Genomic DNA, 27,059 nt, shown 5'->3' with positions numbered 1-27,059 from the left:
CGACACATCACTCTCCCGCCGCCGCCCCCCCATCCCAGTGATACCTAAAAATCGCTTCTGCGCAGGCAAGGACATTTGTTCAAGATGTTTGCCGGTATCTGTACACAGTTTCAATAGAAGCGCGGGTTTATCTGTTTTAGTATGACCTGCGAATATAGATCTGTCTAGTATACAGTATGGCAACATGTAGACCCAAAATTAGTAAATTATGTTGCGAAGAAATACTATGTCGGCGCACTTAAATTAAAGCAAAATATTTATTTAAAAATATAGACTTGAAGTAAGCAACTCGAGTTATAAAATGTGACTCCTACAGCTTTTTATGTAAATTTCGACTTAATCTATTAAAAATGATTTTATGTTTATTGTAAATCTACAACGAGTTTCAATATCTTTGGGACATGTACTGTCACCGAACTTGTATCAGACCAAAATACTAGAACTATGTTGTCAACGTCATCACTCATCGTTTTAGTGAAAGTTTGAAGTCAGAAGTGGACTGCGAAACATCAAACATGTAACAAACAAGAAATTAGCAGCGGCTAGACCTCAAACTATCTTTGTGTTTCGTAAAAACAAAATATTCTAAAATGAATAAACAAAAATCAAAAGTTAAAACCGAGAAAACACAAAATTACCTAAGTTCACTACAGAAAGATGCCATCTATGAAATTTACCGTTCATGCCGTCTTTGTGGAGCTAGTACAGGTTACAAAATGCCTATCGTTCAAAATATTATTCCAATAGAAGATACAGAAGTTGAATTGAAAACAAAAATACAGGAATGTTTGCAGCTAGAGGTAAAGGAAAAATGTTTTATAATAACATCGCCCTTAAATATTTTTTAAATCAACGTTTCCGTTTGTGTTTTTATGACCAAACAACTTATAAACGCTAAGGCAAGGCATACAAATTACTAATAGGCCAAATTACCTTTTATTTGTTGCATAAAATATACTGTGTAAACTCTATGTAATGTCTTTCTATATAACGACAAATTCCCTAAAGCTTCGTAATCAGTCGGCTTTGGTTGGTTTAGCTTGTCTTCCATATATACACTCTACATAGCATTACACCCACTCTCAATAACGAGACCAATTAAATACTAAAAGTGCTTTCTAAGTTGCCGAAATTAGTTAAAACTGAAGAGCTGTGTACATTCTTTTGTCGCTTTATTGTCCTAGTCTGACTGTCGGCTCTTGTTTACAAATTGGGCTTGCTTTATCACGAAGATGCCTCAATATTGCAATACATGAATTAAATAAGTAAAATATACAACATAAATACTGGTGCGGCAAAAGATATCAAACAAAATGAGGATTGTTTTTTTATGTAATTACTAACTAGTCTGAAATTAACTTTTTCTTTTTGTAATACAGATTTTTCTTCTTCCCATTTAACAAAAACTCTTTGTAAGGTCAAAATTTGCTCAGTCCCTTGAGTGTCATATATAGAGTTTACACTGTATATCGATTCTAAAATAAATGTGTTGACAAAACAATGTCAACAAAGATTTGTTTTTAGGAATAATATTTAGTCAAAACATTATTTTTCAGGTACAAGAAAATGACATGATGCCACCCCTTATTTGTGGACGGTGTGCTGACAAAATATGTGATTTCTATGATTTCTTAATAATGTGCAAACAGACCATCAAACGGACCAGAATGAGATTGGGTTTACCAATGCCAGTGATCAGGAAAAAAGTGGTTAGTACTTATTTTTACCAACCTTTTCATATAGCCTGAGCTTCAAGAGAAATGAAAAGGTTAGGTTATTATTATTTATAGTGAAATTTTGCAGTCAATCATAGATCATCTGAGTGTAAATTGTTCTTAAATTTCAGATAGATTCTACAGAACCAATTTTTAAAGACGGAACAGGGAAGGGGTCCATAAATAAAGCAAAAGAAGTGAAGGTGGTTAAAAATGAAATAAAAAAGGAGGTAGATAAGATAAATTGTTACTAGATATTTCATGAAAAATATATTGTGTAAACTCTATACTTTGTACTTCTAGAGAGTTGTAGTATTTTCTAAATTTTTGTGAAATTGATGTTAAAGCCAGTGTGTAAACTTCATATTACACACTTAATTTTTTTTTGTATAATGGTAAATAGTAACCTTTTTTTGTTCTATAAGTTCTTCTATAATTTTAAACAAAATTAGTTGTTTGAGCAATCCATTATGATATTAGTTATAACCTGAAAACATTTATATACCAATGATTTCTTACTATTTATGTCTAATCATAAATATCTTTTTAGGTATTTTTAACATGTATAATTTAAAAATAATATCAATTTGGGAATTACTTGGGTTATAACTCAAGATGCATTCATCAGACACAAGCACACTGTTATTTAGTTTACACTAGAGGCTAAGTTAATCAAAAATATCTAGTAGAATTAGTATTAATGTATAATATAGATGATTTATTTCAGATAAAAAAAGAATCTAGGGCAGAAAAAGAACTTCGTGATTTAATCGCATCAAACCCAGCTTTATCTGTCCCATTACGCTCTCGATGTAGTAGAACTAGAGAAGATAGGAAGACACCGGTGAGAATTTTGGCTTATATTATGTTTATAATGTAATGCACGACTATACTTGAAAGTGGCCATTTAAACCAGAGTTCCCCAAACTTTTTTGTGTCGTAGACCCCTTGCCATGTTTTTCCGTGTTGGGTAGACCCCCTACTTACCTGATATTTATTTCCTGTAAATTTTTAACTGTAGTGAAGTTTAGTGTTAAAAACTTAAAGTAAAAACACATGTTAATTTATACATTTATTAATTGAATTTAAATTAAAACTACTCTAAATAAAATTTTGTATCTGTTTGTTTGAAATGTTACATATGTTAACTACAAACTAAGACTTCAAAAGCACCCCAATCAGCTAGCAGGACAGCTAACTATACCAGAAACTACTCGACGACTAAAAAAGCGGCGAGACATTTTTGATCAGGACAACCCAACAGACTGAGTTTAAATAAGAATAGGCAGGCTTCGCTGGGAGTAGCGCCTAACACGTCAAAAAGCTCTCAACGTATCTACTTATAGTCGCAAAGACTGATTGTATGATTAATAATAATAAAAAATAAAAAAAAACATATGTTTTGATATTATAAGATAGTATGATGTAAGTAAATAGGTACTATTAGTGTATGTGTTGAAATCCACTATCGTGGACCTCCATTTTCATTTAATGGACCCCCAATTTTTTATTCGCTGACGTAGACCCCTTGTAGGTTGTCATAGACCCCTAGAGGTTGATATAGACCACTTTGGGAATCACTGATTTAAACCCTAGCTGAATTGATGGTTTTCCTACCTTTATATAGACAATTCATACCATACAGTGCAGTTTTGATCTTTCAGAAAAGACAGCCATCACCACCACAAAGAAAGAACAGTCTAAGGAGTGAGGTGAAATCAGATAAGTTAGAAACAAAGGTATGTTAGAGAAAAGCATTAATCAATTTTGTATAGCACATTTAATTTATAAGCATGTTGACTTGTTGTTTAGTGTGGGTAAAAGTTTTATTAAAAATATATTGTAGTAGAAATCTCTCTATAACTGGAATGTTTCTGTCTCCCTGATGTTCGAGTTTTAACTTATTCAGGGTTTTGAGTTATTCATACTAAATTTGACTTCCATTGACATTTAATCCTTGAAGTTAATAACTTATTTATCTTAGAACTATAGACATTATAAGTTGTAAATTATCCAGTTGTAAGAGTTGAGATTTCAATTATTGAGGCTTGAAGTGGGGCGGGAAGTAAACTACATTTTTTTTCGAGTTGTGAAGTTGTGTTTTTTGAGTTATCATAATATATATATTACGCGTCTCGTTGTTTGTTCGCTATGGACTCCTAAACTACTTAACCGGTTTCAATCAAATTTGCACACAGTGTACAGTTTGATCTTTCTTAAAAGATAGGATAGCTTACATATATATATATATATAATTCTACTGTACGTGTGTTCGTCACTGAACTGCTCCTTAACGGCTGAACCGTTTTTTTTTTGTATGCATTTGGGTGGAGCCCTGGATGGTTTAGATTTACAAATTAGCCCGACAGATGGCGCTGCAGTCGGTACTTTCATACTTTGTTTAATATCCTAATCGCTTGAAATATCATACAGGACGTCTGTCAGGTCCACTAGTTGTATATATGTTAGAATTTTTGCTCATGTGTAATATTGTCATAACATATATTAAGCGGATTTATTAAATACCTTTTTTTAAAGAAAAAACTTAAGGTAAGCACGCGAAACGTCGGATAAATTTAAAATTATGTTAAATAATTGTAAATTTATAATAATACATAACTTTAATCCGGTTAAAAAGTTTTTTCTTTAAATGTGTAAAGGTTATGTCAATAAAAGACAATACCTTTTTTTTTTCAGAAAGAATCACAGGTCAGACCTGGACCAGCTAGTTCCAAATTAAAGAGGATGAGAGAAATTGTTCCTAATGAGATGCAGAGTAAAAAAATTAAGTAAGTTCTATAATATATTGCATTATTAATAAATAAAATTTGATAAATAACCTGGGATTTGTAAAAGAATCTAAAAACAATATTGTGAACACTAGCCCTCAGACAGCAGATTTTATCTTGACAAAAACAGGAGTAATCAATCCCGCAATGGGTGATAAGAGTTCTGCATCTGATCATTTTGATTTTAACTATGTTTTGGGATATTATACTTATTTTATATTTCTTCTATTATATGTACTTGTGATTTTTCCGTATCTTTTAATAAATAAATAGACATATTGTGTCTAACAAGTACCGCAAAAATTCTAGCATGAGTTTGATGAGCAACTTAGAAACAACATTCTTTATGGTTCAAACTTCAAACCATCTCGGGGTACTTTTTTTTATGGCTCTAGCACGATTTGTGCATTAGCGTCAAGTATAGGATTTTTATAATTCGTGCTTGTCTTTAGAAAATCGACCGTGTCCTCCATGTACGGTTTTAGGCACTCGCCCGGTACCGCACAACCCTCCCAAAGGCCGAGAACAAATTTAAATTAAATTAAAACTTGCCCTCGAACCGGGAATCGAACCCGGTACCCCTCACCTAGCTGCCACTTCATAAGACCGCTAGGCTATGAGGCCCCTTCGGGGTACTTTATCCTTTACTTCCTTTATAAAGGTTATAAAATATCTTTTCAGAATTGAAGAACCTCGTTCTAAACGCTTGTCAAGTGTCAAAGTCTCTGACAATTCTAAGACAAATGACATGCAGAAGTGTGACGTTTGTAAGATACAATTTCCAAAAGGAACGTCATTCAACAATCACTATAGGAGACACAAAAAAGTTGAAATTCTGTGAGTCATTTTTTTAATAATAATATATTCATTTTTGACAAAAAAAAATCCAATTTTTGACAAAGCAAGTCAATTAATTCAAATCATAAGTAAAGGTACTCCGCTCAGATCAATTAGGGTTATTAGTAAAATATTAACTGACACAATTTTGTAAGTAACAATCGCTCTTACTTACAAAATTGTTTGTTAATATTTATAATTTGGATAAATTGACTGATTTTCTTGGCTTATTCAAATTATTGTAAAATATAACACTATTATGTATTTAGTTTAGTATTTTAAATAACAGATGTCGCCGCTCATGCAACACTCACATTGCTATCAAATGTGTTGCCGCCCAAGAATGCGGCATTTGATTTAGTTGTTTGTATGATTATTATCAATAAGACTTGATTTTTTTATATTCTTTATCTGTTTAGAGCATAGTCTTTAACACAAATTAATTGTCATTGTCATTTTCTGACATTTGACATTTACCTGATTTCTACGATACCAGCTTTTGACGAGCTTTTTAAATCAGTCCAAATTTATCAGGACCCATATAAGTATAATATATATATATAAATATTATAGTAGTGTTGACGATGCAAAATTTAATTTAGTGCCCTCTATATTTCAGTGTTACTAAACCACAAAAAGAAACTCCAGAGAGTAAAGATGAAACAAATTTTGTCGGTAAGTGCTGTCTATATTAAATTTTTAAATATAAACACTATATATCACAAAACAGGTGCAAAAAAAAAAGTCGTAAGTCGTAAATTAACTAAAGATTTAACATAGTCACTAGTTGGACCACCCTGTATATACTATTAATGCAACAAAGTGTTAATAAATAAATAATTGGGGGCCTCATAGCCTAGCGGTCTTATTAAGTGGCAGCTAGGTGAGGGGTACCGGGTTCGATTCCCGGTTCGAGGGCAAGTTTTAATTTAATTAAAATTTGTTCTCGGCCTTTGGGACGGTTGTGCGGTACCGGGCAAGTGCCTAAACCGTACATGGAGGACACGGTCGAATTTCTAAAGACAAGCACGAATTATAAAAAATCCTATACTTGACGCTGGCTAATGCACAAACCGTGTCAGAGCCATAAAATAAAATAAAAAAAATAATTTAGGTTTCTTTAATAATGTTTTATCTTGTTATAATTTCAGGTAAATGTAGAAAATGCGGAAAACTAATTGAAGTACAAAGAACATTTGTAAAGCATCAAGCTGCGTGTAGAGGAGGTATGTTTTTTAGAGTGAACAATTACCCGATTTAAACGCGTTTAATTATCACACCAAAGCATTGGACATAGACGGGATAGCGGCGTCCGAGCATTTTCTTGATTTTAGAATCAAAAAAAGAGCTCCCAATTCTTAATAGGCCGGCAACGCACTTGCGAGCCTACTGGCAATGTGTGTCCTTGGGCGGCGGTATCATTTAACATCAGGTGAGCCTGATGATCATAACGCCGATGAACGCCAGCTGCACGCACGAAAAAGTATAACTCATTATCCCGTTACTATGTTGACTATAGCTAACTTCAGGGTGTCGGTTTTTTGTGACGATGTGCGTGCGCATCGTAAAAATTTACTCTCATCATTAATATCATCATCAAAAATTACAACAATTTTTTCTTTTAATTTCAGGTAGGGTGAAAATACCGTCTTCAGTAAGGAGAGAAATGAAGCCAGTACAGGTGCGCATGATTCGATGTGATTCTCTTCTAAGTAAAGATGACAATGGACATTATGACGTCTCGGATGTATGCTGTGTAAGTGAACATTTCTGATATTTTGTTTGTTTCGATCTAACAATTGGGTAGCTATTGACACCGACGACCTTGGACACTCACAGTGCCAATGCTCGCAAGTACGTTGCCGGCTTTTAAGAAGTCGCAACGCAAGAAGACCCTAAGTCGAATTAATTTTAGTTATTCCTTTCTGTGCTTTTTAACGCAAATATCTTGCAAGCTGATCTTTGCGTTGTCCTATTTTTTTACTTTTACTGCGATATCTTGTATAATTATACAAGAAATGGTTAATAACAATATAATAAGCACACAGAACAATTTAAAATAACGTTGTTTTTAAGTCGGTTATACCTAGGAGTACGATTCTGTATGAAAATATAAAATTTATATTTTTTGTTACAGCCCTACGGACTGGATAGATCATGTTTATATCCCTATAACAAAAACAACTCTTTGCTAAGTTGCAACAGAATGGTGGATATAAATTGCCCCGAAATTCCTGATGCATTCGACATGAATGATGATATCGAAGAATTCTCACATTGGGACTCAGATAATGAGAGCGATGATAGAAGAGAAGTGGAAAGTCTGTCGACGCTCGCTATAAAAGTCATATTCTCTGATAAATTCCTTGGAAAAATCCCAAGGAAGCGAAAGAAAGTGAAACCGTTCTATGATGATTTCGGTTTAAATATTGATAGGATTATAAATAACTTAAGCGAAACAAATGAGTCTCCAAGTATTTTTGATAACATTAAAGAGAATTGGAGTGATAATGTTTCAGACTCTATTTTGAGAAATGATAACGAAAGTGATACATTTAGCGTTATTGGAGATTTAAATGATGATACTGATACATTAAATAATGAAATTAATAAAACTAATTGTGATGGACCAAGTAAAACCAATGACACAATTGAAACAAACAGGATGGCAGAAGAACATAATTTGAGTATTACAGGAATGAATACAAATCAGTTTACCGAGAACTACAATCTCAGTCATAAAATTACACCAAGTACAGATAATAATAGCGTGATAGAGAACCGACAATGTAGTAATAATATTGGCGTGTCAGAAAATACATCTTGCAGTGATAAACTCAGTTTTGAAAAGACTAATAATCATGTAGACAATTTCAATACATTAAAATCAGAAATTGAACTACTTGAAATTCAAATACTTAATGATAACGATGAGGAAGATTGTGTTAATAGACGTTCTGGAAATATAAAAAATGAACCAACTGATGATGTTTTTAAACAAGGTGCAATATCAAATGAAAGCGAACCTAATATAAATGCTGAGATATCGAAAACATGTGAAAGTTTGGTGCAAAGTATTTGCAATGAGACAGTGCCTCGTAATCAAGACTGTGAAATTGCGGTAGAAAATAATTCGATTGAACAAAACACAGAAAAAACTGATGAAGTTAACGAAAACTGTGTTAAAGGAAATGATAATATAAATGTAAATACAGATACTAATGATACAGAAGTTTTAGATAGTTGTACTACTAATACTAAAAATATCAATGTTCAAGCTATGGAAGATACTTTAAAGGAAATCAGGCCAAATACAAATATGACTGATGATTATGATAAAGAATGCATTAATGATATTAATATTGAACCTGAAACGTCTAGCCAACATTCTTTAAGTGTACCTTATTATTTTAATATTAATGGAAAAGAAAACATTCAAAACGAAACGCCATATACGACGGACGTAAACAAAGTTGAGGATAAAACAAAAACTGTAAATTTTGAAGCAAACTCTCTGGATACCGATGATTTAGATATTTATAATGATCTGATCGAAAATAATATAATGGGTGGTGAAATTGATACAGTGCATAGAATGGGACATAAAACAATCGATGTTGACAAAATGAATGCCAACGATTTAGAAGACATAAGTGATGATGAAATGGTTAATGAAAAATCTAATATGACATTAGATGGTTTATTGCAAGACAAATCTATGGATTTAGATAGCATATCAGACGGAGAGTTCACTTTAGAAGATTGATGTTTATTGTTTTTTATACAATTTTAAAATTTGTTTGTGGTAATCCAAGAAACACAAGTGTAATCTTAATAGAATTTAAACCGCATCTACTTCACAATGATACATTGACATCAATGAAAATAAGAATGGAACTTATTGTGTGGGAGTGTGTGAATTGTGTAAAGCGTTTGACAGTGTACATATAGTCGATAAAAATATTTAAAGCAACAAATATTAATTCAAGCCTGGAAGCAATCTGTTTTGTAAATTGCTCGTGTATTATAGACATAGGAGAAAAGTATGTAAATAAAAAATTGTTATATTTTAATGGTTTTTTTATTTCCATAGAGTCCAATTTCGCAGTTGCATCTGTTATCAAAAAATACTGAATGAAACAAACATGTGTCCGAGTTAGTGGCTCCGAATTTTACCAAAATTTAATTTAAATTCAGTCATTTACCTTATATATATGTATTTAACATATAATGGTAAAAGGGTTATATAGGGGTATGTAAAGTATCTTAGACCTACTAAATAATAACAAAAACATTCATAAAAATCGGTTAAGAAGTTTGGTTACAAATGTAAGTTCGGTTGTTGGTGGGATGTTACAATAAATGAAAAACTTTGTTTGAAGCTAAGTCTCAATTGGCTTTATTCTTTTAAAACCTGAGCTTATAATTAAAATAAAATTAAGGGTAGTGGTTTTCTTAAATCTTAGTAACACTTCTGTTACTTATAAAGAATATAAACATGGATATTATCGGAATCGAGAATGTTATATTTCAATTTATAAGTGTATGAAAAACTAAAGGCCTGGCAAAACTGTTTTTTACAATTTATAGTCTACAAGTGTTAGATGATCGTTAACATTATTATGATTTTTTTTTTTAAATATAATAGGGGGGCAAACGAGCTTGCGGGACGACCAAAAAGGGCAGTCTACGCAGCCCATAGACACCCATTTTTAGTGGGTACGTTGCCGGCCTTTGAGGGAGGAGTAGACTTGCTTTTTAAACATTTGGAGGTCGTATCTCTGAGGGAAGACCCCCCCGGGAGTCGATTCCACAGTTCGCTAGTTCGCAAAAGAAAGATTAAAGATTTCGACTGATATTTTTCATAAAGTTCACAAGAGTAGTCTCTCAGATTTTTTATTGTTAATCTTCTTAGTAGCGATTAAAATTATTCATATTAAAACTCGACAATGTAAAGAGATTTTAATCAGAAATGTTAAAAATGTGACAATAAAACCTCCATAGATTTATTAAACTGCTTTCTGCCATCATAATCCAATTTATCCAACACTTTCTCTTTAAAATGTCTAACAAAATTCTCGGCTATTTTAAGAGGTTCTTTATTTTTATCCTCTTTCCAATCGATCAAATCTTTTTTTATTTTCTCCCATTCGTTGACATTATCATTTTTGGGTAATTTCTCATCAGCCAAATTGATAATGTTTTGAAAAGCTATAGTTTTATTAGCTAAATAATTGTCTTGACTATTATAAATCGCTATTGGTTTATTTTTGTTTTTTATTAGACTTTTGACAGCTATGAACATAGCTCTCGTCATGAAGGCATCCCATTTCTCTATATTGCCCAAATAGCTTTTGAGTTTATTTTGTAAATCGTAATTAAGAACGTTATCAAAGTTTGTATTTTTAACCGCCTCGGTTAGAGCGTCGGATGCCTGTTTTACTTTTCCATCATCTGATAGTAAAATAACAACTATTATATCAGAAACAAAGTCACTAAATTCATCATTAAGGTGACATATACGAAACTGCTTACACGCATGTTTATTTTCTAGATCTCTTTCGCGATCTACTTCTTTTTGGAATACATTAACTTCATTAAGCGGTGTTCTTAACGATTCCTTATTCATATCTTTGTATAAATTATTAATAAGTCGTTGTAATAGTTTATGAGATGTATCAATTGTATTAAGAATTATTTTCTGTTTTCCTAAATTCGTTCTTAGCGTGTGATTGTAAGTTTCTGATATAAATTTACCAAATTTTTCATTGAAAGTGTGTTTAAGTGAATTAATTTCGTGCTTTAGTTTACTATCCGTTGTTTTCGATTTAATATCATTAAATACTTTGAGCGTTTGTTTAAAAATGTGTTGGATGAAATCGTTTATTTTCGTATCTTCTTTAATTTTACGTGCTTTGATCTCTTTACTTCTCTCCATTTCTATTGCTCTTGTTACTCCTTTTCTTGGTATAACATGAATCTTTGGAGAAACATCGTCCAAATTTATTTTATCATGATCAAGACTTTCTATAGATGTGTATTTCTTAGTTTTTTTCTTTCCTCTTTTCTTGTTTTTCTTTTTGCTGTTTTTCTCCTTTTTATCTTGTTTTTGATATTCTTTCGTTTTCTTAGATTGGATGTCGAGCAAGCTATTTATATTCGAAGATATGTTAATACTGTCTATAAGTTTTTGTAATGCGGTGTTATCGTGCTGTTCTTCTCCGACAGTAGGAGATAATGTATAAGATTTGGGTTCGTCAGTTCGAAGGAATTGTGAATATCTTTTTTCTTTTTGTGTCCAAATGGGAAATTGATGTAGCCAACCTTGACCTAAATCGATTTGACCGTCGATTTCAACAGTAATTGTAAGTAATGGACGAACCATATCTGAAATTATGTGCAGGTTCAATGACATGTTAACGAATATTGTTAGTCTTGACTCAAGAGATTTAGTAGTCTAAAACTACAATCTGGAAATAATACTAATCAGTGGTGCTACAACGTCTTTAGGTCTGGGCCTCAGATTTCTGAATCTGTTTCATGATCATTTTGTATGTAATAGGCAAATAGGTGATCAGCCTCCAGTCGACACGCCGTCGATTTCTTGGGTCTAAGACATGTCGGTTTCCTCACGATGTTTTCCTTCACCGTTCTAGCGAATGTTAAATGCGCACATAGAAAGAAAGTCCATTGTTGCAACAGCCGGGGATCGAACCTACGATCTCAGGGTTGAGAGTCGCACGCTGTAGCCACTAGTCCAACGCTGCACAACATAATCTGGAAAGAGTAGACTAGAAAGTAGAAAGGCTACTCGACAATTAGGTACCTACGTCATCGCCAAGGCCTTTTGAATGATTTTTAGGTTAACCAAGCCTAAATATCTATCCAAGATACATACCGAAACCCTATTTCAAGAGAAATATAATACATAACATATAAAAAGATATCTTACATATTACCAGGATATTTATAATTTGTATGAAAAACATATTCTTGTTTCAATTCAGTATTTTATGTGTAATAAATTTTACGATTCATGCGTTTTATAGAGTACTTTACACGTGGTTTTGCTAGCAATTTTTCATCAAAATATACAGTCGAAATAAGACGTCGCCCAATAATCCTAAGCTGGCCAACTATTTTTAGTAGGTTTGAAGTATTTTGTACCAATTCGACTTAGGGTCCTTCAAGAAAAGAGCGTACCAATTCTTAAAACGCCGGCAACGCACTCACGAGCCTTCTGGCATTTAGATTATCCATCGGCGGTAGGTATATCCGAACCAATTCGACGTAGGGTCCTAAAAGGCAAGAAAAGAGCGTACAAATTCTGAAAAGGCCGCAATGCACTTGCGAGGCTACTGGCAAGATGTGTCCATGGGCGGCGGTATCACTTAAAATTGAGTGAGCCTCCTGCCCGTTTGCTCCTGTTCTATATAAGTATATATGATAACTCTGAATGACGCAATATTTCATGAGATTTATAAACCATGCATAACAGTTGAGCTATTTTTTAAGGACTTTGTCGAGCATCACAATTTAACTTTTTATTTTGCAAAGTATAACTATTGATTTAAGTTTGCAAATATGTCACTAATATTATACAGAGGAAATGTGTTTGTTTGCATTGTATAGGCTCCAAAACAACAGGACTAATTTAGTTAGAATCCTATGTTTTCCCTGATGAACATAGGCTATATATAATAATATAATATATAATATTATTTCAAAAAAGTTAGATACGTTATGTATGAATTTACGATGGTGTACCCAAGGTGTAAAAGAGAAAAAAAATCCTAAATCGCATACGTTGCGACAACTATTGACAATAGAGCAAAGTGATATACTACAGTTTTATAGAAGACATCAATATCAACAAAAAATTCCGCGATATCAAGCCTAACATTTTTTTTTGTGCATTTATAAGAGTATTAACTGAGAAAAGCTTTGGGCTATAAAACATCGTGCGACCGAATTAATGGGGAACCACAGAGCACAGCTAGGGGAGCGTTCAAGTATTACGTAACGAATTTGGGGGGGGGGGGGTTCCTTTTGTAAAACGTTACGGGGCGGGGTTGAATTACGCGTTATTTTTAATATTATTTTCGACTTTCCATTACTTTACACCACATAATGGTACCTCTTTGTATAAAGACTAAGAGTCACTAGGTAATCACGAAACGTTTTACTATATTTGGGTACAGTACTGTACAGAAAAACGTTACGGCGTGAACGTGACTTGAACGCTCCATAGTCTAAATAAAACAACATCGTTTATAAAAATATCTATTTAAAATAATTATTAACAACAAAACCCCTCATATCAAAATCGTTGGAATCAAAGCAGTATCTTGGTAGATTTTGACAATCATCTTGCGTATCAAAATCTTTGACATCTTGCAAATCAATGCCATTGTACATATTATTTGCGTCCAATTGATTGCCAGCGTCCAATTGATTGCCAGTGACCACTTCACTGTCTAAAATATTGCCAGCGTCCAAAATATAATTGCCAGACTCAAAATGTTCGCCCGCATCCAATATTTGATTGTCAATATTGTCAGTATCTAAGCCAGGATATTCTATACTTGCAACATTATCAATATTGCCAGAGTCTTGTTCATCTGTTGCGCTCTCTGGCGGGACATCCACGACATTGTTTATGATACAAATGTTATGCAATACTGCCGTTGATGTTATAATTGAATGTATAACTGGCAATGATACTCTTAAAGTGAGGGCAAGTACGGGAAATCTTCGTTTCCATACTTCTAGAGTTCTGAAACAGATACTGAACTATAGTCGAATCATTCAAGATTGGGATGGCATTTTTTTAAACTTGATGTTAAGTGATATTACCGCCCATAGACACTTACAGTACCATAAGTCGTAATAGTTTGCATCCTTTTATTAATTTTACAATTATTCAAATATAATATCAGTTTTTCAGCAATTGGGATCATCTAAATATAGTTTGGGTCATCGAAAAAAGTAAGGGTCATATAAGAAAAGTTAGGGTCATCTAAAAAAGTGAGGGGCATCTAAAAAAACTTAGGGTCGTCTAAAAAAAGTTAAGGTCATCTTAAAAGTTAGGGTCAACTAAAAAAGTTAGGGTCATCTAAAAAAACTTAGGGTCATCTAAAAAAGTGAGGGGCATCTAAAAAAACTAAGGGTCGTCTAAAAAAAGTTAAGGTCATCTAAAAAGTTAGGGTCAACTAAAAAAGTTAGGGTTATTCAAAAAAACTTATGGTCATCTAAAATTAGCTAGTATAGAAATAATGTAAGTATATCGTTTTTTTTGAATGTACCCGCGTAAACGTAAATTTAAGTATATGAACTAGACCTAAACTTGACTCTATGAGGAGAGTATAGGAGTAGGAATATATAGAGAAGGTTCACCAACGACGAGGCAGAATTCGAAATTCCACCTGTATCACCTCGACGTCCGTCGTTCTACGACTAAGCGTCTTTTAGGCATTTCTTGCCGCGCACCACCACTATGTGGAACCAGCTGCCCGCTGAAGTATTTCCGAACCAATTCGACTTAGGGTCCATCAAGAAAAGAGCGTACCAATTCTTAAAGGCTGGCACCGCACTCGCGAGCTCTCTGGCATTGTGAGTGTCCATGGGCGGCGGTATCACATGACCCCATTTATAAATAACATGTTATAAATAAAAACGAGACAATTTTGACAGTGCAAAATACACATTGAAAAATTAGGACTCTTTAAAATTAACCGTTACCTTTCAATTGCAGTCCGCGTTTTAGCATGAGAATCGTTGTAACGTCTCTCCGATTCTGACGTTGGGTTTAAAATGGGTGTGAGTAGGTACCATCTGTTTTGAAAGTCATTGTCACCCAATAACCAACAGTCTTTATACTGTCCTGATTCGAATTCATCTGCAAAAAAAATATATTTCCAAATATCTGCATAATTAGCTGATAATTCGTAACGTTTTTCTGTACCCAAGTATAGTAAAACGTTTCGTGACCACCTAGTGACTCTTTATACATGAAAGTTACTATTATGTGGTGTAAAGTACTGGAAAGTCGAAAATAATATTAACAATAACGCGTAATTCAATCCCCACCCCGCATCGTAACGTTTTTAAAAAAGACAAAAAAATTCGTTACGTAATACTTGAACGCTCCTAATAGCACTTTAAAGGTAATTTCATTTTGTAACTGATTAAATTCCATATACAATATCAAAACCATAAACATACAATCATAAACACCAGTAGTTCAAACTGTTTCATGTTTAAAAACTGCCAACTAGATATCCAAATTTAACAAACAAAAGATGGACTTACGAAGCCACCCATTGGAGAGGACCTCCAGAAAGAAATGTGGGAAGACCACAAAAGTGATAGACTGATGACATAATAAAGGAAAAAAAGAAATGGATGGAGGAAAGAACAGATTCAAATGTAAAGTTCAGGAGGAAAGAGTCCACACTGCAGAACATGAATTAATAGAAATAACAATAACTTGTGTATAATCACAATTAACACCCATATGATTTGTAATTTTTAAAGTATGGAATTAAAGTGACTTTATTATTAACTAGACATTAATAGGGGTTTTAATAGAATCACATGAGAATTTTAGTAACATAGTTAGACACATTTCCATCGAATTGGGATGGAATCCATTTATGAGATACATAAATAGTTGATGTAATAAAAATAAAATGACATACTCTTTGTTTCACTTTTAAGAATCGCTACCATACATATAATTATTGTAGTGTGGTAAGTGTTAGCACTTATACACCCATTTGGTCCGTTGTATATAAACTATGACATGACATATAACTATTATTTATATTATCCATGACATTGGCAAATACGGCCTATGTTTTTTATGGTAATGCAAGTTTATTTAATTTAAATAAATAATAATAAAATAATAAATATTTCTAATATACATGTTGTACTGAAGGTATTGGGTATTGTATATTAATTGTAAGGGCATTTGATTAAATAATAAATTAAATACATTAACTTACCCTTTAAAGGTGAATTGTCAAATACAAAAGTGTCATGGTAAGAGCCAGATTGCCAAGCTATATTCATTATCTTAAGATCAGCATCGCAGATTGCTTGGACATTCAATGAAAAATGTCCTTGAGGATTTCGGAATTCTGCACCAATGTCATGACCTGGAACCATGACAATTAAAGCAAGACTGATGCAAAACATTACACCATGATAATCATGACACTTTAGATTAATTAATTATAGTGATAAAAATGAAATATTTATACTCCAACAGCATTATCCAATAACCATAAATACTTACGAGGAGAATCTATCCTGACATGCATACAGTCAACAACACCAACTACTTTTGGGAATTTTGCTATACTATGAAATTTTTCAATTCCGTCCATATGCATGAATACATATTTATCATACAACATTGCAATAGCAGATGATATATCTCTTACCACTCTACAGGCAGTGGATTTAGCCACTCCCACATATTCAGCAACCGATGATAACATAGTTCCCATTGCATAGAACCTTAATGTTAATAATAATTGGTGGAATGGTGTTACACCATTATTCCTGTAAATTTATAAAGTTTTTTTTTATGTGGTATCATCAACCATTAATTATAAATCATCTTTCTTATACTACACTACAATATATGTCGTTCTCACACCTTGAAGAAGTAACCCGAACATAGGGCATTATTTCAGCAAGCAAAGGCTCTATAACCGTCTTCGATAATCTAAACGTAAAAGTAAATTCGGCATCCTCTAAAGTTTGCATGTAATTAACCCTTCGTAATTTCAAAGGGTTATTTTTATTTTCTTCAATTGTATGTAATTCACCATTTGGTTTGTCTCCATATACTGTTATACCATTGTCGCCGGCAAAAGTATTATCATCATCAGATTCTTCAGAGCTATTTGAATCCTCGTCGTCGATGCTATCGGAACTATCACTATTACTATCCCAGTCCGATAGCATAGCTAGAACTTCTAAATCACTATCACTATCGCTAGTAAATAATTCGAAATTCATTTTTACTTTTTAAATAATTATTTATTAAATACATCGATTGGATGTTTTATTTATAAACAAACCATTTGGCGCCACAGACCACAGAGCCCACATCACAGGTTTACAGACTGAGTTGGAATATAAACATAGAACTGTAGAACAGAACATTCCTTTATGACATAAATTTTTTGTGAATATTATACAAAATTAGAGTTTTATGTTTTATTCAATGTGTTTTAGTTGTACATAACAAGTGGACATTTATTGGAAGAAAACATTAATATTATAACTGAAATAACGTTTTATTTTACGGATACCTTCTCGGTATCCAATACCCTACGACGTAGACTCTTTGTTCTATTACAGCATCTTGAAAATAATATATTATGTCTTAAATGGAGTCATAACGATGGCCATCTATTATCACTATATCTCTCTGTAGTTTATAATTTTGTTGACTAGCAACTTGCTAACTATATATCATCTAGATTTGGATTGTCTATTGACAGTTGACTATCAAATTTTAATCGTTGTGAATTCGGTTTTGAGCTGGAATTATTAAAAAATTACAATATTAAAATATCGGTGATTGCTAATTTAATGCTACAATTACACTTTTTGATAACCAGTATAAATTTGTAGTTCTGGTACGTATAATTCTCTATTTATCCTGTTTGTTTATGTATTGCAGTTGACTAACCTTAAAAGTAACGCTTTCCCTCTAGATGAATTTGGTATTCATTATTCTTGATTTAGTCATTCTAGTATATTTTTTTAAAACAACTTATAGCCCTGAGATGTATATAAACAATGCAAAAAAAATTTCGCGACTTCAAGTGACGTTGATAATAAACATACGTTTTAGTAGATGATTTCAACATACAGTAAGCTAACTTTACTGCGTAGTACTACAATAAACAAGTATTCACAAAAATAATTAATATTATCACTACATATGTATACTCCTGCTGCATTAGATAATATATTTTTTTCCCATACAAATAATTAAGCATCTTACATCTCTAGTCTACTGCTACTTCTAAAAAAGTACTGTTAATTGTTTTTTTATGTGATAAATGTAGTTTTGTCTTTGTGATATTGTAACATTGAGTTTAATTAATTTTTGTTCAAAATATATATAAGATTAACATATAAGTATCTAAAACTTCAATATATTGAAAATCTTTATATTTGATTGATTCGATTTGATTTGAATTTTTACACGTTCTACAAATTCTGGGCTAGTTTAGATAAACCATTATTATTTTCTAAAAATTATGTTAGTATTTAATTTCTTAGTAATTATCTGATAAATTTTCAACTGCAAAAATGATAACTTAAGAGAAAACTAAAATGCATTTATTGTCTTCTAAATTATCAATATAAAACTAGTGATAGATAGCTGTTATTATTTGGTCACATTTTAACTTATTTTATATACTATACCTAAATGTTTTGTTTTGATGAACCATTTGTCAGGTACATATTTCAACTAGCTTTCTTATAATTTACTCCATTAGTGAACTTCTCAGGCATTAGGTGATTTCTTATTTTATTAGTACGTTCCCACCAGTCAAAAATAATCTTTCTGAGCGACAGTAGAAGGCTTTAAAGCAAAATACTTTTAGGCCTGTTTTTCAGCTTCGGGAAATATATATCTTCATGCAGAAAACAAATAGATCAGCAGAAGGTGGGAGATGGGTTGTGTCTACCTCAATTCTATTTTATGATTTTTTTATGGAAAAAAAAATAGTCTTTGATATTGTTGCTTTAAGAACAGTAAAAACACATGAAATAAATTTATCAAAATTAACCGGAAAATACTGAAATTAGTTCTTTCATGTCTGTCCTATAATTATTTCTTGGCATATATTTGTCGATGGTCCAGGTTTTTCTAGTTGCCATAACGGTCTGTCAATAACTCCTTCATAGAGAGCAGTACAAATAATCATTCAAACCCTTGCAACTACAGTATAGGTATAGTGTATTTGGATAAATGGTGCACAGCCAAACCGTAATTTGGATTAATAAATATTTATGTGAGATATTAAACAAAAACGAATATTCATATTCCATACATCACTTCTGAAAACCACATAAAAATCCTTGCAGTTCTTGGTTTTATGCAATCAGAAAAACAAGCCAAAAACTGTTTTATAACCATGTATTGATAGTACATAATTTGTTTCTTAATGTTGCAAAACACTGGTGAAGGAAAATAAGCAACGAAACTTGGTATTATTACTAATGAACCTAAATATTTCACAACTACATATAAACATTATGCAATTTTGTCATTATGACTCACAACATGAGGTCATAGTTATTTTTATTTGTCCTTGAAACTTTCATTTATGTATCGGAGACACGCAAGACAAGAAAATTACTTGCCAGCTTTCTTGTAACATAAGTTCTGTGGCATAGAAAAGTATAATAATTTAATCCTTTTTTTGGTTTAAGTTATATATAGTTAGTTTCCGTATTATTCTCTCATAAACTTGTTTTCACAGCAATATTTGTATATTGTATTTATTAATTACAGGTACAAGATGATAGCCATCTAACAAAATTGTGGAGATAGTTGAATCATCCAGCTCTAACCAACACAATGTTTCAAAAGCAGACGTTTGGTAACACCACATCCGGCTTCGGTAAGTTTATTACTTATTGTATAAATCAGGAGGAATCTTGCCTCAAGACAGCCCTTAAGCTATTTGATCTATCTTTGTGATAACAAATTATGAAGCTGTTGAACAACACATTATTAAGTACCAGATCTTAATATATGAAGGGGATTGATTTGATATTATAAACCTTAAAATTATGACATTTTAATTATTTTTATATATTATTGTATGGTGGCGATTATAACAAAATCCGGCGGTGGTCGTATTTGGAACTAATCGTTAGCATGGACAATCACAATTTGAATAGAAATCGTGTATGAGTCATTCAAGTATTACGTCACGAAATTTTTGGAAATTATTGAACCCCCCCCCCATGTAACGCGCCGTAACGTTGTGACTTTTTATACCTAAAAGTTACCATTATGTGGTGTAAAGTACTGGAAAGTCGAAAATAATATTAACATTAACGCGTAATTCAATCCCCGCCCCGCAACGTAATGTTTTACAAAAGAACCCCCCCTCCCAAAATTCGTTACGTAATACTTGATCGCTCCCTAATGTATAGGACATTGTATTAAATATTATGTAAATTTCCAGTAAAGTGTCTCCCTAGGAGTAAGGTCCAAAAATAAAATGGCTGGGCTAAATCGATTTAAAAAAACATAAAACATTATCGTCGTAATTGACGAAATTATCGTAAATTACTTGCAAATGTATTGAGCACAGAGTATAAAGTCACCTAAATAATTGACAGATTTGATTGACATTCCAATATTTACTAAATGCAATTGCGGTTTAGCAATATATATTAACTAAGAAATATATTGCCTTAATTCTAAAAACACGAGCTAGATAGTACTTTTTTTAAATAAATCACAATCAAATTCAATATGCTTTGAAAAAGTAAAATAAATAATTTTAAATGTTAAACAATATAATAGGATCCTTCAACGCCGGAGCCAATACATCATCACCGTTTGGTGGGTTCAAGCCGGCAACAGCCACCAGCGCCTTTGGAGCTGCTCCTGCCTTTGGCTCGTCTCCCGCGAATACATCGACAGCTGGAGGAGGTAAGTTTATATTGCAATGTATAATTTAAAATAGCGAATCTCTGAGAGATAAATTCAAGGAAATTAATATACTTACCTTTACTTCGCAATATATTTATGATATTATGTATGTATACAAAAATAGTGATAAGTTTACTAGAATAGAACATACGCACAATGTTAAAGGAACAAACGCAGGCTGCAATTTCCCCGTACTAGATTATCTAAAGTTAGTAATTCTTTTTTGGAAAAAGGGATACTCTTCTTTAATAAAATCCCAGAGTTAAAACTCTGCCTTTAAATAAATTTAAGAAATGTATTAAATAAAAGCTGTGTAAAAAGGCTAACTATAAAGTTAACGATTATCTAATTGATAAAAGGGCCTGGGACTAGTGCTAGACAGGCTACTTCTAATTAATTTGCGATATTTGTTTTAAAATAAGTGTTGTTTGATGATTTGCTATTTTAAAAGAGTACCAAGAGTTTTTTAGGCCGGCTTTTTCTCTCGGCCACTCTCTGTCTTCTTTGCCGATGAGTAGGGATTAATAATTTAATGACGTGGAATAAGTGATACCTGTATCTTATGTTCCATAATAAACTTTTTTTTGAAGTAAAACTTCTTTAGGCGCGACTAGGGAGTAACTCAGATTTTTTTCTGACGGAAGTACGCCAGCTATTGGCAAATATCATAATTAGGATGATTTATTCCCAAATTTTCAAATGCAAAGTTTTTTGAAAATCTCTAGTCTACCCGTCTTAAGGCCGATTTACATTATCTTAGTGTTTAGGAGAGTGCTTTAGGATAGTACTTTAGTTGAAACATGTAAACGCTACTTGCTTTAGTAAACGCTACGCTAAAGAACTTGCCTTTCAAGTTGTACTAAAGCACTCTCCTAAACACTAAGATAATGTAAATCGGCCTTTATTCTTATTATCATTACGCGTATCTACTTGTGATGCTGTAAAGAAATCAGATTTAAATGGATCATCATTACTTCTAGAACCACTGATTGACATTATATACTGTGCACAGGCCTCTTCGGTCAAACCAACACCTCTGGAGGCCTATTCGGAGGCGCCACTGCTGCCAACCCCACTCCGGCGTTCGGCTCCACTGGCTTTGGATCCTTTGGCGCAAGTCCAACTACTGGAGGTCTTTTTGGAGGGAACACTGCGTCTACTGGTCTTTTTGGGAACACTCAAAATAATACGGCGTTTGGTGCTAAACCAGCTGGTGAGTGCCTCGTCTTTTTTTTTTAATTTACTTCAGAACAGCATACCTATAAACATATCTATACTAGCTGACCCGGCGCACTTTGTTCCACCTTACAGTCTAATAATATCGTGTTAACTTTAGTTAGACTTAGGATTTCATTAAGGTTAACATTAATACAAATTCTTTTGCAAATATAGAAATGTTTTATTGCGTGCCATTGCGAAAGAAGAATGGCAGTTTTACACATTAGGCCTCTTCTCTCGAGCGCCAATATTGCGTTACTGCATGTCAAAGCACTTTCTGATATACAACATTTTTTGATGAGGTAACTTCGATTAAGACCAAACCATGCATCTCCTCATTCACCTCAAGATCGGAATTTCTTGAACTAACACGAATTCGAGGTAAAAATGATGCGTAGTTTTGTCAACGGATGTCATTTATTGTTATTCGATAACTTATCCGATATTTTAGTACTTATTCTGCTATTCGGAGTTGAGAAGAATCCACTAAAAAAGATATAACTAACATCGGTCCAGCCGTTCTCGAGTTATAAGTGTTGTAACAAACACGTCTTTCTTTTATATATATAGATATCACCTGGACGTTCGTCGTTCCACAACTGAGCACCACAGGCTCACCTGTTGTTAACTAATGACCATGGATACTGACACTGATGTATTCACACTGTTTACACACTGTATACGTGCTCATGATAATATTAATAAATAAAAAATCTGCGTTTACTGCACAAAATGCGACAGAATTTCCATCTTAAGCTCTATAATGTAACTACTAAACGTATACATCAACCAATAGCGTGTATTTTTTCTCGATCTCCCTTACTCTCTCTCTCTCTCTCTCAATCTTTCTCACTATAGCTCTCTCGCTCCAATGCACTGTGCGTGATGCGACGTTCGCTCTATCTCACTCTCTCTCTCGATCTTTCTCACTTGCTTGCACCCTACTCTCGCTCCATGGCTATTTGCTTCTCGCTCTCTCTCAATCGGTTTCAATCGCTCTCTCCCTTTTCTTCGACAAAAACGCTGCACATCTTCGTGACGCTAATATTATCATTATTGCGTTTCATCGGTAAAAAAAATACCCTTATCTAAAGAAGTTTCACTTAAGAAACTTAGCGTAAAGAAAACAACGAAGAAATAATAAGATATGGAAATTTGTCACACATAACTCTGAAATTTGACGACTCATTGGTCTAGTGGTTAGTACCCCTGACTGCGAATCCATGGGTTCGATCCCCGGCTGCGACGAACATCGATGTGATGAGCATTTGGTGTTGTGCTTAGGTCTTGGGTGTTTAAATATGTATTTATATGTCTATCTATCTATAATATGTATGTATATCCGTTGCCTAGTACCCATAACACAAGCTTCACCAGCTTAGCATGGGACTCGGTCAATTGGTGTGAAATGTCTTTAAAAAAAAAAAAACACCGGGTGGGAAAGGGGGAGTGTTATTATTCGTCACAAGCTGATATACCGATTGTTTCATTCCCCAGGCTTTGGCTTTGGTAGTACTCCGACAGCGGGACCTTCAACTGGTGGGCTGTTCAGCTCTGGTGCATCGACAAGCGGTGGGCTGTTTAGCCAGCCCACTAGTACTCTGGGCGGTGGTGCAGCTTCAGGGGGACTGTTCTCTACTAACACTGGTGAGTCTGATTAAAGTAGATTTTTTTTTTACATAATTGTAAATTAATTGTTTACATAATACTTTATCTTCTGAGGGTGTGTAATTAACGACTGAATCGATTATGATGAAATTTTCGTTTTTTTATTAAGACGTGTGTACAGGCCAACGTCTGTAGGGTACGGTAATATACTCAAAAAAACACAAATAGTATATTTTTTTTACTAGTATCAAAGAGAATTAATGAAACTGTCAGCCATCCTTGCTCTTTAACTCTCTTTTCTCTTCAAACATACTTCAATATAATATGTTAGAAATGAAATTTAAGAATCTAATGAAACCTAAGTTTTCATCCTTTCAAGAGCTGTCAAACCATTATTTTGAAGTTTGACGTATTTGACAGTACGAGATTCGTATTTGACAGTTCTGTTCATGCTGTGGGATATGCATTTTTGAAGAAATTTTTATGAAGTATATTTCGGGATTCAAACTCAAACTCAAAATGTCTTTATTCTTGTAGGTAAAAAATTGATTGAATTTTGTATATTTGTTTGTTAGCGAGCGTTCAAGTATTACGTAACGCAATTTTTGGAGATTATTGACACCTCCCCCCCCCCCCATGTAACTAACGCCGTAACGTTTTTCAGTACCCAAGTACAGTAAAACGTTTTTTGACCACCTAGTGACTCTTTAGTTACTATTATGTGGTGTAAGTCGAAAAAAATATTAACAATAACGCGTAATTTAATCCCCGCCCCGTATCGTAACGTTTTACAAAAGGCCCTTCCAAAATACGTTACGTAATACGTGAACGCTCCCTTAGTTGAACTGACAAAAGTTTTATTATTTGAGATTTTTTTATTTTTTTTATTAAATTTAGTTTATTTTTCTCGACGTTATCGTATTGGCATAGTCTGTAAGGATAATGTATGTGTATTTGTAATAAATAAATATTAAAAAAAATCCTAATCATTTTCTTGTTTTTTTTTTTCATTTTGTGTGAATTCTTGTCGATTTAGGGTCACCTCTTAGGAAGGGATTGTGTTTTTTATAAATAATAATAAATATATTTTCAAATAGTGATTTGTCTTTTGAAAAATGTATAGGTGCGTTCGGCCAGCAAGCGGCTGGTACAGCCCACGTGAAGTTTCACCCCGTGGTAGGCACAGATGTCGTCGTCAAGGGAGGTGCATCACAGACCGTCAATGTACGACACCATTGCATCACATGTATGAAGGTATATATTCAGATATAATAAAGAAATTATTGGAAAATTATATTGTCGTTTTGTGTATTTAAAAAAATTACAAATAAAAAAAATGTGTGTGTACACGCGTTAAAAGTTATATTTCTTTGGCATTATTAAAAATAGTTTTTGATTGCATGCAAATAATTAATTACAATTAAATAAATAGATATTATATTTATTATTATTTTCTAATATTCTGATTATAATTCAGACGCACATATAAAATTTGCACTTGTATAATGAGAACAAAATGAAGTGAACAGAGGCGGCGTGCGTGCCAACATGCGCCACTAACTTGATTCTGTTAATTTTGTGTCACGGTGCGCGCGCATCTTAAAATTTCACTCTCATCAATTTTTTAACGCGCCTAAAATATTTTATTCTACGTTTGTAGAAAAAACGACACTAATAATGTTGACTATAGCTAACTTCAGGGTGTCGGATTTTTGTGACGTGAAAGAAGTATAACTTCAAAAATATATTATTTTTTTAGGAATACGAAGGCAAATCCCTGGAAGAGTTGCGTTTTGAGGACTACACGGCGGGAAGAAAGGGCAGCTCGGGCGGGATGTTTGGCTTTCAGCAGCCGGCCGATAATACGGTTAAACCACTCTTTAATTCCTGTAAGTGATGTATATTATAAATCTAATATATAAAATTCTCGTGTCGCGGTGTTTGTAGTTAAACTCCTCCGAAACGGCTTGACTGATTCTCATGAAATTTTGTGTGCATATTGGGTATGTCTGAGAATCGGACAACATCTATTTTTCATCCCACTAGATGTCAAGGGTAGTTCAATCCTAAATTATATTTTTTTTAATTTCTAGATAAATTTTTATTTATTATTTTTTTTATGATACAGCATTAAAAAATACATACAACCCCTAATTTTCACCCCTCCACGATCAACCCCTATTTTTTATTATAAATGATATACATGGCAAAACGACGTTTGCCGGATCAGCTAGTAGTTTATAAATAATCTTTTATAATTTTAACGTTTTAATCGGGACGTGGCAATGAATCGCCATTTTGATTCCCATTGAGAGCTCTCCTCAGTTTAATTGGAAGATCGGTCTCAGGCACTACATAGAATTGTTTTTTTTGGACCGAAAATTACAATTTCTTGACATCAGGCTAACATCCTAATCGGTGAACCCGTAGGACACAGTTGATTAATTTACGTCCGAACCCAATAATCAATCCACAATCTCAGGTTGGAAACAATCTGAGATCAGACCGTGACAGTCGATCGATCTCCTATCTGCATCCCAATAACCAAACCCTACGAAGACAATTCATTTTTGGCGACGGATAAAATGCTCTTTGTCGTTCCATTTTACCGAGTTTTCACTCATATTTGATAATCAATGTAAACCGTACAAATAACATTAAAATATACATGTGTATGTTTAAAACATAACAAACAGTTTTATTAATTATTTAAAAAACTGGTGTAAGTTAAAAATCTGTTAAAATAATTAACTGTTGAAATCGAGCTTTCGTCAACTGTCATTTTCATACAAAGGTCTATTCACAAACACCGCCTCCCATGGATAGCTTGTATCGACAGATGGCTATTACAATCCGTCGATTGGTTATTTGGTACAACATTTGGATTAAGATTACTATTTCAGATGGTGGATTATGGATTGAGATAGGTTATTGGGTTCGGGCGTTAATGGTCATTTTAAATGTGTGAGGTGGGGCCTGCAACTTTTAAATCAATGTAAATATTAGTCACATAACTGCCACAATACTATGTATGTGTAGTAAATTAATACAAATTATAAATTTAATTTATTTCTTCGATAATAAAAACATTTTAATGTACAGTTCGTCATTTGAGATTTAAATAAATTATTTTGCATAAAATATGAAATACTAATATTTCATTATTCTCTTTACCAAATTTTA

At 33.0% G+C, this 27,059-nt stretch overlaps 4 protein-coding genes across 6 annotated transcripts in view; 2 read left to right on the top strand and 2 right to left on the bottom strand.

Annotated features, from left to right (window-relative positions):
• The first annotated feature begins 497 nt into the window (after nt 1-497).
• LOC125061492 (protein PFF0380w) lies at nt 498-9,414 on the top strand. The gene is made up of 11 exons (XM_047666964.1): nt 498-800; nt 1,557-1,709; nt 1,847-1,945; nt 2,443-2,559; nt 3,380-3,454; nt 4,413-4,504; nt 5,186-5,341; nt 5,961-6,016; nt 6,493-6,567; nt 6,973-7,097; nt 7,479-9,414. Exons 1-11 carry the CDS (start codon nt 591-593, stop codon nt 9,105-9,107), a joined length of 2,787 nt encoding a protein of 928 aa, XP_047522920.1. The 5' UTR covers nt 498-590; the 3' UTR covers nt 9,108-9,414.
• Nucleotides 9,415-10,101: 687 nt separating this feature from the next.
• Nucleotides 10,102-12,420, bottom strand: LOC125061513. Its single transcript, XM_047666989.1, has 2 exons — nt 12,294-12,420; nt 10,102-11,728 (listed from the first exon to the last, which is right to left on the bottom strand). Exons 1-2 carry the CDS (start codon nt 12,328-12,330, stop codon nt 10,317-10,319), a joined length of 1,449 nt encoding a protein of 482 aa, XP_047522945.1. The 5' UTR covers nt 12,331-12,420; the 3' UTR covers nt 10,102-10,316.
• Nucleotides 12,421-13,611: 1,191 nt separating this feature from the next.
• LOC125061608 (putative nuclease HARBI1) lies at nt 13,612-17,469 on the bottom strand. The gene is made up of 5 exons (XM_047667116.1): nt 17,010-17,469; nt 16,644-16,912; nt 16,351-16,503; nt 15,083-15,239; nt 13,612-14,117 (listed from the first exon to the last, which is right to left on the bottom strand). The coding sequence occupies exons 1-5, from the start codon at nt 17,372-17,374 to the stop codon at nt 13,625-13,627; spliced, it is 1,437 nt and encodes a 478-aa protein (XP_047523072.1). The 5' UTR covers nt 17,375-17,469; the 3' UTR covers nt 13,612-13,624.
• A 370-nt stretch (nt 17,470-17,839) lies between these two features.
• The window catches only part of LOC125061249 (nuclear pore complex protein Nup98-Nup96), a 71,074-nt gene continuing 61,854 nt past the window's right edge, over nt 17,840-27,059 (top strand). For all 3 annotated transcript variants that reach the window (XM_047666580.1, XM_047666579.1, XM_047666578.1), the window contains exons 1-7: nt 17,840-18,000; nt 19,896-20,004; nt 20,922-21,050; nt 22,063-22,263; nt 23,766-23,915; nt 25,000-25,130; nt 25,636-25,765. In XM_047666580.1, coding sequence (XP_047522536.1) covers nt 19,962-20,004; nt 20,922-21,050; nt 22,063-22,263; nt 23,766-23,915; nt 25,000-25,130; nt 25,636-25,765 — 784 coding nt within the window. In that variant the 5' untranslated portion in view covers nt 17,840-18,000; nt 19,896-19,961. The remainder of the gene's footprint in view (nt 18,001-19,895; nt 20,005-20,921; nt 21,051-22,062; nt 22,264-23,765; nt 23,916-24,999; nt 25,131-25,635; nt 25,766-27,059) is intronic.

This window comes from Pieris napi, chromosome 23 (assembly GCF_905475465.1).
Source record: "Pieris napi chromosome 23, ilPieNapi1.2, whole genome shotgun sequence".
NCBI classification, from domain to species: Eukaryota; Metazoa; Arthropoda; class Insecta; order Lepidoptera; family Pieridae; genus Pieris; species Pieris napi.
This window is presented reverse-complemented; position numbering and strand designations above follow the sequence as displayed.

Excerpts from the sequence above, each read along its gene's own strand:
- LOC125061492 (XM_047666964.1), top strand. The coding sequence starts at position 591 with ATGAATAAACAAAAATCAAAAGTTAAAACCGAGAAAACACAAAATTAC. Across the intron at positions 1,710-1,846 it reads CAGTGATCAGGAAAAAAGTG|ATAGATTCTACAGAACCAAT; the intron begins GTTAGTACTTAT and ends CTTAAATTTCAG. Across the intron at positions 5,342-5,960 it reads CACAAAAAAGTTGAAATTCT|TGTTACTAAACCACAAAAAG; the intron begins GTGAGTCATTTT and ends TCTATATTTCAG.
- LOC125061513 (XM_047666989.1), bottom strand. The coding sequence starts at position 12,330 with ATGTTTTTCATACAAATTATAAATATCCTGGTAATAT. Across the intron at positions 11,729-12,293 it reads TATAAATATCCTGGTAATAT|ATATGGTTCGTCCATTACTT; the intron begins GTAAGATATCTT and ends ACATAATTTCAG.
- LOC125061608 (XM_047667116.1), bottom strand. The coding sequence starts at position 17,374 with ATGAATTTCGAATTATTTACTAGCGATAGTGATAGTGATTTAGAAGTT. Across the intron at positions 16,913-17,009 it reads GTTCGGGTTACTTCTTCAAG|GAATAATGGTGTAACACCAT; the intron begins GTGTGAGAACGA and ends ATAAATTTACAG. Across the intron at positions 15,240-16,350 it reads TGACAATTCACCTTTAAAGG|ATGAATTCGAATCAGGACAG; the intron begins GTAAGTTAATGT and ends TTTTTTTTGCAG.